Raw genomic sequence first — 13,675 nt, forward strand, 5'->3', positions numbered from 1 at the left:
GTGTTAGTACTTTGAATCTATGAATAAAAGATCCAGAGGACTCAGGGGAAGGGGAAGATCAAAAAGAATGTAGTACTAGACAGAAATGAGACAAACGGTTCCCTCTGGTATCTCCATAAATTATACAGGAAGCATGACTTCTGGTTAAGCCCATCCCACAACTAGTGTTTCAATCATAAAAGCAGAAATCAGAATAGAAAGGTTTTCTAACATTTCAGCTGACATTTGAAAGAATGAAAGAAACTGAGATGAAAATAGTAAAATGACTAAACACAACACCAAACTCTCTTTCCTAAGTATTCTGCCATAATGTAGGATGCTATTTATATTTAGGCAAAGGGTCAAGCCTCAGAATAGATGAGCTGCTGTGAATTATTTGTGTTGAGGTCTACAAAATGTTACTGTCTCCCTCATTTGTGTTCTTTTCCATTCTTCCAAAGGCAAACAAACAGAAAGGGAAAAGATTTTTTAAAATTTAAGATTAACACACACACACACACACACAAATAAACTCTTTTAGAAAAATGTAAGACAATTCAAATCTTACATTTCAAAATAAAGCTAGCACTGGTATGGAACACAGCAAGGGTCCTGTTTTTACCCCTTGCTCTACAGGAGGTGGAGCACATAGTTAATGTGGACTAAGGTGTAGAGACCTGCAGTAAGAGAGCTACTGGCCGGCATCCTGAACCCTTAAAATTCCTCATTATAAAGCCTATAATTTCATTTTGAATATTATTTAGGATATAAAATACTTTGAAAACCCTATATAAAAATTCACTTAAAAGTAACTTTAAGATATCATAACCTAAATGTCTTATTAAACATGTACTGACGTATTTATCCTGTTCTGGCATTCAAAAGCAAATGATATATTCACATAAATTCTTTGATCTCATGTACAGACATCATCAAATTTAGTATGTGTCTCAGTTCAGTTTAGTTCAGTTCAGTCGCTCAGTCGTGTCCGACTCTTTGCGACCCCACGAATCACAGCACGCCAAGCCTCCCTGTCCATCATCAACTCCTGGAGTTCACTCAAACTCATGTCCATCAAGTCAGTGATGCCATCCAGCCATCTCATCCTCTGTCATCCCCTTCTCCTCCTGCCCCCAATCCCTCCCAGCATCAGAGTCTTTTCCAATGAGTCAACTCTTCACATGAGGTGGCCAAAGTACTGGAGTTTCAGCTTTAGCATCAGTCCTTCCAAAGAAATCCCAGGGCTGATCTCCTTCAGAATGGACTGGTTGGATCTCCTTGCAGTCCAAGGGACTCTCAAGAGTCTTCTCCAACACCACAGTTCAAAAGCATCAATTCTTTGGCACTCAGCCTTCTTCACAGTCCAACTCTCACATCCATACATGACCACAGGAAAAACCATAGCCTTGACTAGATGGACCTTTGTTGGCAAAGTAACGTCTCTGCTTTTCAATATGCTATCTAGGTTGGTCATAACTTTTTTTCCAAGGAGTAAGCGTCTTTTAATTTCATGGCTGCAGTCACCATCTGCAGTGATTCTGGAGCCCAAAAAAATAAAGTCTGACACTGTTTCCACTGTTTCCCCATCTATTTCCCATGAAGTGATGGGACCGGATGCCATGATCTTCGTTTTCTGAATGTTGAGCTTTAAGCCAACTTTTTCACTCTCCACTTTCACTTTCATCAAGAGGCTTTTTAGTTCCTCTTCACTTTCTGCCATATCTAAAGAATGATATTCACTTTCTAGCCACTTACTACCCAGAAGATTTTAATTAATTTTTTTTTAACCAGTCAAGTTTCTTGAATGTCTGAGGAAACTTTATTTTCATTAAGATTGTAAAAATACATAATATAAGAGCATTTTCAGCCCTCAATTCATGGACAAGCACCATAAATAGCTGTTTTGAGTCCTCCTGTGGGGTAGAGTACAGGCCCTGCATCATCAATAACTGCCCAGTCAACATTTGGCAGAGCATATCCCTGATAGCTCAGTTGGTAAAGAATCTGCCTGCAATGCAGGAGACACTGGTTCGATTCCTAGGTTGGGAAGATCTGCTAGATAAGAAATAGACTAGCCACTCCAGTATTCTTGGGCTTCCCTTGTTGCTCAGCTGGTAAAGAATATCTGCCCACAATGCAGGAGACCTGGGTTTTATCCCTGGGTTGGGAAGATTCCCTGGAGAAGGGAAAGGCTACGCACTCCGGTATGCTAGCCTGGAGAATTTCATGGACTGTATAGTCCACGGGGTCACAAAGAGTTGGACATGACTGAGTGACTTTCATTCATGCTAGGTTTCTAGGTAGTGAGACTTAGGAGTCTAGCAAAGTTGTAATAGAATGCTTTAAAACTCCCCTGAAAGCTCTCACGGATCCCTAATTTGTCCCACATTCCCTTACATAATTACCCTGTTTCCTTTTCTTCTCTATTATCCCCCAACATAAGTGTGCAGGGTTTCCAAACTACTGAATGGAGGAATGAAATAGGAAAAAAAAAAAAGCCTGTTAGAAGGAATGAAAAGGAATGACTATAATGAAAATGGAAAGTAAAGTCCATTCAACCAGAATTCTTGATATATAATGGGTGAGCCAAAAACACTGCTCAGGCACCCTCCATGGCAAATGGTCAAGTGGCTGGACATGACTGTTAAATTCGTAGTTTTAATATCCAGCATTCTTCTTTTAAGAAATATAAATGAAAAGAGGAAATTGAAAGAGGAAGCAGTTGGTCTGTTTTAACTTTCTTTCTCCTCTTTGCTCCCTTTCCCATTCATGCCACAATGAGCCAATGTGATTGATGCAAAATGCATTACAGAGTATGGTGGAACATACTGTGCTGATGCATAATCTAATTTAATTTTAATAAATACTCTGCATTTAAACTATTAAAGAAAGCATCCATCACTCAGATTTTGAGAAATATGACCTTTCTAGCTTTATAAAAATGAAAGAAAGTTTTAACCATAATTTTAGTCAGTGTGCCACAACAGAGACCCAGTGCAAAGAAATATTTTTAAAAAAGAAAAGAAAATTAAGAGTTGGATCACTAAACATTTAAGCTTTTTGTTATACAACATTTAAAACACACACATATATATGTATATATAAAAGAAAACAGTATAATGAAGCCTCTATAGATTTCATCACCCAGCTTCAACAAATAAAAGGGAACATGTGCTCAACACTTTTCACCTATTCCCTTACTCACTATTTTCTCTGCATTACTAGATTACTTTGAACCAAGCCTCAGATATCTTATTACTTTAGATGTATCTTTAAATATAGACTTTTTATAAGATTTCTCTTTGATGTGAACCATTTTTCAGAAAGTCTTTATTCAAACAATATTGCTTCTGTCTTATGTTTCGTTTTTTTGGCCACGAGACATGTGGGACCTTAGTGCCATGATCAGGGATCAAACTCACACCCCCTGCCTTGGAAGGTGAAATCTTAAGCACTGGACCACCAGAGAAGTCCTTAAACACAGAGACTTTAGAAAGATCATAACCACAATAACATTATCATACATAAAAAATCACCAGTAAAATTCTTCACATCAACAAGTATCTAGTCAGTGTATTCAAAGTCCCTGTTTGAATTTTTTAAAAAACCGTTGACTGAACCAACACCAAATCAAGGTCCACACATTGTATTTGGTTGCTATGTCTCTAAAAATTTCCTTTCATGCAAAATTTCGCCCTCTCTCTTACTTTTTCTTCTGTTTCAACTGATTTCATTTGCTATGCAAAATTCCCAACTGGATCTAACTAACACATCAGCACAGTGTCATTTACTGTTAATCTGTCTCCAATTTCCTATGAATTGGTACTTAAATCCAGATAACTGAGAAATCTGAGGGCAAGAATATGTCACAGGTAATGGTATGTACTTCTCATTGCCTCTCATCAGAAGGCCAAGAGTTCCGTCTGTGTTCTGCTTTGTAGAACATAAGATCAATGAGTTCAGGCGCTGTCAGCCTGATCCATTTATTGCAAAGTTTCTCATCAATTTTCAGTTAATGATTTTAGCCAGTCACTGATGATCACTGATGAAGATACACTGTTTTGTTAGTGGCTGCAAAAAAACCTCAGCCAAGATTTTAACTTTTAGACTTTAATGTACTACTCGAGTCAATAGTAGTTTCTACCTTTGTATTTACGTTCATAAGGAATACAAAAGTGCTTTACTTACTACTTCTAAATAAGTCTTTACTGAAAAGTATTTTGCTAATGCTGCTCAGGAAATAGATACAAATCTGTATTTTGTACTTCCAAAACACCAGTTCTTAGATGACGGTTGATAATTTTGCTTGACTTTTCTCTGTGGTTCAAATAGCCTCTTTATTGATAATGTAACTAAAGCTGGGTATAGATCAACCTTTAACTGATGTGTTCTGAAGCAGAAACAACAGATCATAAGATCCTAGAATAACTGGCTGCTATTTTTCTTTGAAAAAAAAAATAAAAGGCTAAAAGAAATAAATACACACACACACCCTAAAGACATTCTTCCCTGGCCTCTAAGCAATCCAATAACGCAAACCAATGCTGTGTCTAAACTATGTGACAGTGGTTAAAATGCATAATTGTTTAGTGTAAGATTTTTTTAGCTATGAAAATCTGTAGCCCACAGGCTTTCTTTCTCTTCAGTTTTAGAGTGCTTTTCTCCCTATTTAATTGGAGAGTAACACAACAGCAGAGCAGAAAAATCTATGCAAGAAACAGATTAGATTGATTTGTTATTAAATAGATTGTGAAGCCTCAGGGAGGATAGCTATAATAACAATTTAGTCACTACAAAGTCTGGCAAACTTGTCAGTTGTTTCTCCCTGCCCTTGGCAGACATGCCATGTTCATTTTTATGGCAAGCTGATTAATTGCTGAAAATGCACTAATGAATGGCTCTCACTTTTAGGTGGATAATCACATTTCCAATTTCCTTTTCTATACATCATTGGCTACAACGTATACAGTAGTTCGTCTCTGAAGGACTAAGGAAACATCACATCACACACATCAGTCTTTCTCTGCTGTGTCCTTAACCTGCCAATGATAATGAGAATGTGAACTTAATACCAACCTTCCTTTAGCTCATCATGGAGAGTAAAAGGATTAGATGAAAGCATGGTAAACTGCCCCCCTCCCCACCAAATGAACCGCAGAGAGTACATTAGTGGCAACTTTTCTCAAGATTGTTTACAGAATCTTTGAAATAATATTTACATGACTTCTTGTAACATGCCTATGACCAACCAAGAATAGAAATAGCAGCCAATTCAAAGTTTCTGTGAAGAAGAGACAAAACAGTGGTAGTAACTAATTCTTGACAGCACGGTGGAAAACCAATAGAATAACATTATCTTTAAGAGAAAATATCTTAATGTTAAAATCAGGTTAACATTATTGTAATTGTATGTTATTACAATAATAATAAAAACCAAAGCAAACAAAAACAAACCAAAACAGAAACCCTTGAACAATAAGCAGATAATGAGTATAAAACATTAACTAGCAAAAATGTTTACTATATCATACATGATATATCATATATCATAGGTGCTCAATGGCTATGGCTCTCTTCCCTCTAATATAATTCCAAAAAGTAATTTTACTTAAAGATATGAGAATCAAAAACACCAAAGTAAGGCCTCCCTGCAAAGAGACAGGGCAACGTAATTTGATCAACATAGCACTCTTCAAAAATTAAAAATAATATAATATAGACATATATTTCATGCTTCTAAGTTGCTCTGTCATATGGCTAATTAATTACACACAATGGTCCCTCCTATTAGAGTTGAAATTCCAGGCTTCTGTATTTTGTATCTCTGTGATAAAGCAAAGGCATACTATTTATTGAATGAATTTAGAGAGGACATCATAAGCATTTGCAGAAGAAAACAAATGCAATCACTAAAGGAAATATAGAAAGAGAAAGGAATGTTAGTATCATCTGTTTGGGTAGATTTGGAGAATTTGGGATCCATTTTTATATATCACATATAGAGGGTGGTTTCTCCTCCATACTAGTCATAACACTAAGGATTTATATTCTAAAAACAGATTAATATGGTATTCTTTATGTTGTAGTGTACCAAGGCCTATACTATTTTAGATGTATATCCCAGAGTTACTCCAGCTCAGTAAGACTAATGATAGAAATGAAAAGAATAAACCAAATTCCTCATTAGAAAAATAGACAAAGGATATGAATAGAAGAGGAAATGCAAATATTATCAAAAGGATGTGAAAAGATACTTAACCCTACCACCCATCAAGAAAATGCAAAGTAAAATGAGAAAATATTAGATTGAGCATGCCTAATACCAAATGTTGGCTAAAAAAGATAAAAAAAAGAGAGAGAAGGAGGGGGAACCTGGAACTTTTTCACATACTGCTTGAGAGGGTGCATTTGTTGTGGTAACCTGAGAAAGCAATTCAGCAAGATCTAGAAAAATGGAAAACATGCATTCATTATGTCCCAAGTATTCTACTTCTAATGATGCCTTTTTTAGAACCTCATATATGTAAAACAGGAGATATGTCTCCAAATGTTCACTACTGCATTACTTAAAACACTTAAAACTGTAACATAAATGTTCTTCAATAGGGGAAAGGAGAGTTTAATATCCTGTGACATAAATAAATAATAGCAGTTAAATAAACCGGATCTACATATATCAATATGAATAGATAGATCTCAAACACGGAGTAATCAAGATGAATCACACACAGAGTATATCATATGTGTATGTCAACAAAAAAGCACACAAAACAGGCCATGGGTGTATATGATGAACGTATATTATATAAAAGTTCACAGAGGAAGACTGTGTCTTAGTTAATACCTATTGGGAAGGGAGAATGGGACAAGGAGGTCTTGAATTTGATGTTCAGGATATTTTTTATATAAAAAGCTAAAATGATGAATTATCAATGCTTTCAATTCTGGAATGTACCTGAATTTTTGTCATATCATTCTCTGTAATTTTTAGTATTTTTCATATCTCTCAAGATAAAGATTAAAAAATGCAAACTAATAAGAAAATACAGAATTAAAGTAATTATTATATTAATTCCTATAAGGCAGTAAATCTTTCCAAAAAGCATCCTGGCAATGGCACCCCACTCCAGTACTCGTGCCTGGAAAATCCCATGGATGGAGGAGCCTGGAAGGCTGCAGTCCATGGGGTCGATGAGGGTTGGATACGACTGAGTGACTTCACTTTCACTTTTCACTTTCATGCATTGGAGAAGGAAATGGCAACCCACTCCAGTGTTATTGCCTGGAGAAACCTAGGGACGGGAGAGCCTGGTGGGCTACCGTCTATGGAGTCACACAGAGTTGGATACAACTGAAGCAACTTAGCAGCAGCAGCAGCATACACTATACAGCTATTTAAATTACTTTATAACTAATCAATATATACACATGGTTTCAAAAAACCTAATGACTAAGAGTGGGGGCTAGTAATATAATTCTTATATTGATTCAATAATTCATCACTGTTACCTATTTTAGGAATTGTAATTATAGAAATGAACTATGAAAAATTACAGAAAATGAAATGATGTTATTTTAATTAAATTAGTTCTTTAATAGATAATTAAATAATGGAATGGTACCTATATTTTAGACACATGGACTTCTGAATTTTGAAAAGTATTTTCCTCTTCATTAATTAGGAAAGTTGATACACCTGGGCTGCTTCTGTATTTAACCAAATGTATTAAAATAGTCTTAATCTGAAACTTTGATGCCAGCTATAAACTTGATCTCTTTTTGTGGCTCCTTCTAACCATATCACCATCTTAACATTTTAAAATGCTCAGTTTAAGCAATAACTAATTCATTTTCAAATATTTATTCACTATGATTACAGCATTTTGTTGTTTAATGTTTCAGGTCCATAAAAGATTCTAATATTTATGATACTATTACTTGGCTTAAAATCCAAATTCTATATGGTCACGTTTCTTAGATTAAAATAGGTCATCTTAATGGAACAGTGGTTGAAGTACCTTGAACTCATGCCCTACATGCTATGCTAAGTCACCTGAGTCGTGTCCGACTCTGTGCGACCCTATGGACAGCAGTCTACCAGGCTCCTCTGTCCATGGGATTCTCTAGGCAAGAATACTGGAGGGGGTTGCCATTTCCTTCTCCATATACCCTACATAAGACTTAGTTTATGGAGTTTAATTCAAATGTACAGAGATAGTTGCCACTTGGATCTGTATATTCCAGATGAAACTGGCTTGTGATCTCAATGGCATTGTGAAGTATCAATTAAAAGGCCTTTTGAAAGAACTGTGCTTGAGTAATTTGCTCCAGAAAAGGGCTTATATAGAGCTGTAGTCAGCCACAAACTCATTTGTATCTTTTACTATGTTAACACAGGAGAGTTGAATCATAAACATATCCCGTTACTAAATTTGTTCACAAGAGCATCCATTTATTAAATATTCACTATAGTGATCCCGAAGAGGGTTTCTGATAATTACATTCAAATATCAAATAGTTTATTCTTCATTTAGTCTGAATTTTAAGTCAACATAGAGAGCTTTTGTTTGTTTGACCATTAAGGGTCACCAGTGACCAAACACAAGGCGAAGAAAGAAAATATGGTGAACTACATGCTGATTGATGAGTGTCAGAGAACTCTCAAACAGCTTACATACTACACACTTAAAACTAACTCAGTTAACTCAGCAACATACAATGGTTTACCATAACAGAGCAAAGGAGAGAGAAAAGCAGGCAAGTCCTCTGGAGGGATTAGGAGAGGCTCAGATAGAGGCTTAGACAGAGAGGCTCAGAGGGGAATCTTGACTACTCTGTGTCTCTTCCTGATGCCAAAGAAAGAATGCCGGGAGCAGAACCCTTGGGATGTTCTCCTCCTAAAATCTGAGACATAGCATTATTCTCAGTTGCTAAAAAGCCTGGAAACAATCAAAAAAACCCATTAGGTGATAAAAGAATAAACAAAATGTAGTATATCCATGTTGTTGTTCAGTCACTAAGTCGTGTCTGACTCTTTGCAACCTCATGGACAAGCATGCCAGACTTCCCTGTCCTTCACTATCTCCCTGAGTTTGTTCAAACTCGTGTCCATTGAGTTGATGATGCCATCCAACCATATCAATCCCTCTGTCATCCCCTTCTTCTCTTTCCCAGCATCAGAGTCTTTTCCAAAGAGTTCAAGTGGCCAAAGTATTGGAGCTTCAGCTTCAGCATCAGTCCTTCCAATGAATCATCAGGACTGATTTTCTTTAGGATTCACTGGCTTGCTCTCTTACTGTCCAAGGGACTCTCAAGAGTCATCTCCAGCACCACAGTTCAAAACCATCAATTCTTCAGTGCTTAGCGTTCTTTACAGTCCAACTCTCACATCCAGCCTCAACTACTGGAAAAATCATAGCTTTGACTATATGGACCTTTGCTGGCAAAGTGATGTCTCTGCTTTTTAATATGCTGTCCAGGTTTGTCATAGCTTTTCTATCAAGGGGCAAGCATCTTTTAATTTTGTGGCTGTAGTCATCATCTACAGTGATTTTGGAACCCAAGAAAATAAAATCTGTCACTGTTTCCATTTTTTTTCCATCTGTTTGCCATGAAGTGATGGGAACTGAATATTCATTGGACGGACTGATGCTGAAGATGAAACTCCAATACTTGGGCCACCTGATGCGAAGAACCAACTCATTGGAAAAGACCCTGATGCTGGGAAAGATTGAAGATGGGAGGAGAAGGGGATGACAGAGGATGAGATGGTTGGATGGCATCACCGACATGATGCACATGAGTCTGAGTAGGCTCTGGGAGTTGGCGATAGACAGGGAAGCCTGGCATGCTGCAGTCTATGGGGTCACAAAGAGTCGGGCATGACTGAACTAACCTGAACTGAACTGATGGGACCTGATGCCATGATCTTGGTTTTTGAATGTTGAGTTTTACGTCCGCTTTTTCAGTCTCCTCTTTCACCTTCATCAAGAGGGTCTTTAGTTCCTCTTCACTTTCTGCCATTAAGGAGTATTCATCTGTTATTTGTATATCTGAGGCTGTTGATATTTTTCTTGGCAATCTTGATTCTAGCTTGTGAGTCATCCAGCTCAGGATTTTGCATGATATACTCTGTATAGAAGTTAAAAAAGCAAGGTGACAATATACAGCTTTAATGTACTCTTTTCCCAATTTTGAACCAGTCTGTTGCCCTATGTCACATTCTAACCGCTGCTTCTTGACCTGTATACAGGTTTCTCAGGAAGACAGGTAATGTGGTTTGGTATTCCCATTTCTTTAAGCATTTTCCAGTTTGTTGTGATCCACATACTCAAAGGCTTTAGTATAGTCAATACAGCAGAAATCAATGTTTCTTTTTGGAATTTCCTTGCTTTTTCTATGACCCACCAGATGTTGGCAAGTTGATCTCTGGTTCCTCTGCCTTTTCTAAATCCAGCTTGTAACCCAAATATGTACATATGGTATATCCATATAGTAAAATATTATTTGGAGATAAAAAGGGATAAAGAACTGATATTTAAAACATGGATGAACCTTGAAATTACCATGGTAAGTGAAAGAAGCCAGTTACAAAAGGCTATATAGGAAACGTCCAGAATAGGCAAACCCATAGAGACAGAAAATAGATTATTGGTTCCTAGGGGTAGGGGGAAGGAAGAATAGGGAAGGAGTGTTAATAAGTGTGCGTGTGTAAGTCACTCAGTCGTGTCTGATTCTTTGGGATCCCATGGACTGTAGCCTGCCAGGCTTCTGTCCATAGGATTCGTCAGGCAAGAATACCAGAGTAGATTGCCATTCCCTTCTCCAGGGGATCTTCTCAACCCAGGGATCGAACCTGTGTGCCCCACACTGCAGGCATATTCTTTACCATCGAGCCACCAGGGAAGTGTGCTAATGGGTAGCGGGTTTCTTTTCAGAATGGTGAAAATGTTCTTAAATTAGACAGTGGTGATGACTGCACAGCTCTGTGAATATACTAAAAATTAGTGAAGGCGTTCATACAATTAAAAGAATCAAGTTTATGATACATGAAATATATCTCAATAAAATTACTATTATAAAAAATCCAGGTTTTGGCTGGTAAGAGTACTCAAGGTCAAAGGGACAAAACTTTATCAAGCATCTTCCTCAAGTGGTACATTAAATAAGTAATAAGCTGTCAACGCATAAGCATTCAGTCTTTTCAAAGACTCTCCAATTGAGCAAGTATATTTCACAATGACTAAAAATACTTGCTGAAGAAAAGACCTGACCCATGAAAGAGCCTTTTCTGCGACTGTCAGCCCTAAGGCATTTTTAGAATTTTTAATAGTATCAATAGAAGCCTGATGGGCACTATCCTATAAAGTATTAAAAAAAAGTTTGAATGGCAGTGGGGAATCAAATCTTTTCACTAAAAAATAACAGAGTCCTTTTCCTAAATGGTGGTAAGAAGACTATTTGTCAAGATTGTATGACCTTTTTGAAACCATAAAGAATTCTATTCTAGCAAAGCTTTACCCAACTCAAAAGGGAGAGATAATCTTAGGATGAGAGGGAAGTTTTTTAATTTCAATAATGCCACCCATTTCCCCCTTCATTCAGTTGATAGATATGGACATGAGTTTTTTCAGGGTTTAGAGTAACTTCCCAATACCAACGACAGCCAGTTAAAGGACAGAGAACGCAAAGGAGCCAACTGTATCCAACTGGCATAAACAAATTTTAAAACAATGTGCAAAAAAAATAAAATCAAAGCAACAATTTTAAACTAAGCTTTAATTTCAAAAGTTGTCATTAGTATTTTCCACAATTAATAAAATATGCACTTTTTGACTTCAATATAAATGAAAATTTAGTGCTTCATCTTAAGGAGTAGGCAAGCTACGATTTACTTAGAAGGTAAAATGTGTGGAACCAACGTGTCCCAAAGAAATAAACTTTCTCCTTTATCAAGAAGTAAATGAGAAGTGAAATTTCTATTTCTGGGCATTGCTAAGATTCTAAGCCTACTATTAGAAATAGTTTTGGAATTGTGTACTATAAAATCTCAGAGATAATTTCTTGAATTGTGAGATCATATTTATATTTACTGACTTTTCATTTTGAACTATATTTTCTTCTCCTTTCACAATTTTGTTACCCAGTAAGCTGACCACTAGTCTAATTTCCCTGCTTGGATAAAACATGCAATACAGACCATAACCTGAATACTGGAAGGCTGCATGTACCTTGCAGTAGTTCCAAGTCCTCTACCCCGAGTGCAGCTTGCCATGGCAAGGCTGTAGTCATCTCTAACCACTGCTAAATTAGCATCCTTTGGGTACAGCTCCAAGTACTTGTCTCCCTGACAACTCCTCAGGCTGGTGGGAGCCACTGAGACTTAGAAGTGGCATATTAAAGTGGGGCTCTGGGAATAAGACAAAAGTTAGCTGGAGGGAACTATCTCAAACTTTTCTTGAAGAGAATGAAATGCAGCGAATTTTTAGAAGTGGATGCCTCTTTTGAATGGTTAACATTTTATATATTGATCATGATGGTGGTTATGCAACTAAACGACAAATTGCCCAAAACCATAGAACCATATGCTACCAAGGGTAAATTTTACTGTAAGTAAATTATACTTCAGTAAACTTGATCTAAAAAAGTGGTTATCTATGAATGATAAAATTAAGGATTTTTCTCTTTATATTTTCTTGAACTTTACAAACTAAGTAACTCCACAGTCAGTTAAAAAGAATGTAGCTTTGGACACCCTTGTCCCCTTCTATGCCCTTGGAAGTGTACGTAGGCAGAGTAAGTCTAAGTTCCCTCGCTAAATCAGCTGAGGTGAGAAAAACACCCTACTGATGATACTGCAAAGAGAAAAAGAATAAATCCTACATTCATGGAAATTTGGATTTGAAGGTGGTTGCTCAGCCCATGGGAAGCAGAACTTTTAAAGGGCATTATTTTCCTCTGAGGTGCCTGTGCTCTGAGATTCTCCTGAGATGAGCTGTACATACCTCAGCCTTCCCTGAGGACCACTTCTGTTGCTAAGGCACGAGCACCACGCACCTGCACAGTGATCTGCAACGCGGACCTCTCACACCTTGGAACCCAAGGCCACCCACGACTCCAAGAGGCTCTGCAGACAGAACATCACCATGGCAGGCTGCCTGCATGGAGACCTGAAATTGACCCCTCCATCTACATAGGCTTAATATCATTCCCCAACCAAACTGGAGTGACAGAATCGATCTCTTGGAGAATTACTTTAGCTAAGTTGCTTCCCTATCCATTCATAAACTCTTTAGCAACCAAAGGGAGAACCCAATGAGCCTGATACTGTATTGTAATTCAGAGAGGAAATACCAGGCATGCTGCCTGCCTCATCGTGCAGAGGTCTAATAGTGGCACACAAGAGAATCCTCTCAAGTCTCAGCCCCAGGGACAGTAAATCCTCCTGAGCAACCGGGTTTGTGCTTATCTTCCAGACACTCTAAATCACGTAATTCATTGACGTTTCTTTCTTTAGCCTGGCAACCAGGACAGAGTCAAAGTGGCTCTTTACTTTGAGCCAGTGCATGGTATACTAATAAGAAACATTTTTTTTTTTTAATAAGAAACATTTTGTATACTATTTTAACCTTTCCTTCATCTTATTTTCCTAATTTTTATCTTTGCCCTAATTCCCTCATCCACTGTTGGTTTTTGA

The 13,675-nt window shown here is 37.3% G+C and overlaps 1 protein-coding gene across 17 annotated transcripts in view; it reads right to left on the bottom strand.

Moving 5' to 3' along the window:
- PKP4 (plakophilin 4) overlaps positions 1-13,675 on the bottom strand; it is a 258,317-nt gene that overhangs the window by 104,988 nt on the left and 139,654 nt on the right. For 2 of the 17 annotated variants that reach the window (XM_059891458.1, XM_059891463.1), the window contains exon 4: positions 9,875-10,110. The exons of the other annotated variants lie outside the window; for them this stretch is intronic. In XM_059891458.1, the coding sequence (XP_059747441.1) occupies positions 9,875-10,083 (209 nt within the window). In that variant the 5' untranslated portion in view covers positions 10,084-10,110. The remainder of the gene's footprint in view (positions 1-9,874; positions 10,111-13,675) is intronic. 17 annotated transcript variants of the gene reach the window in all.

Source organism: Bos taurus, chromosome 2 (assembly GCF_002263795.3).
Source record: "Bos taurus isolate L1 Dominette 01449 registration number 42190680 breed Hereford chromosome 2, ARS-UCD2.0, whole genome shotgun sequence".
NCBI classification, from domain to species: domain Eukaryota; kingdom Metazoa; phylum Chordata; class Mammalia; order Artiodactyla; family Bovidae; genus Bos; species Bos taurus.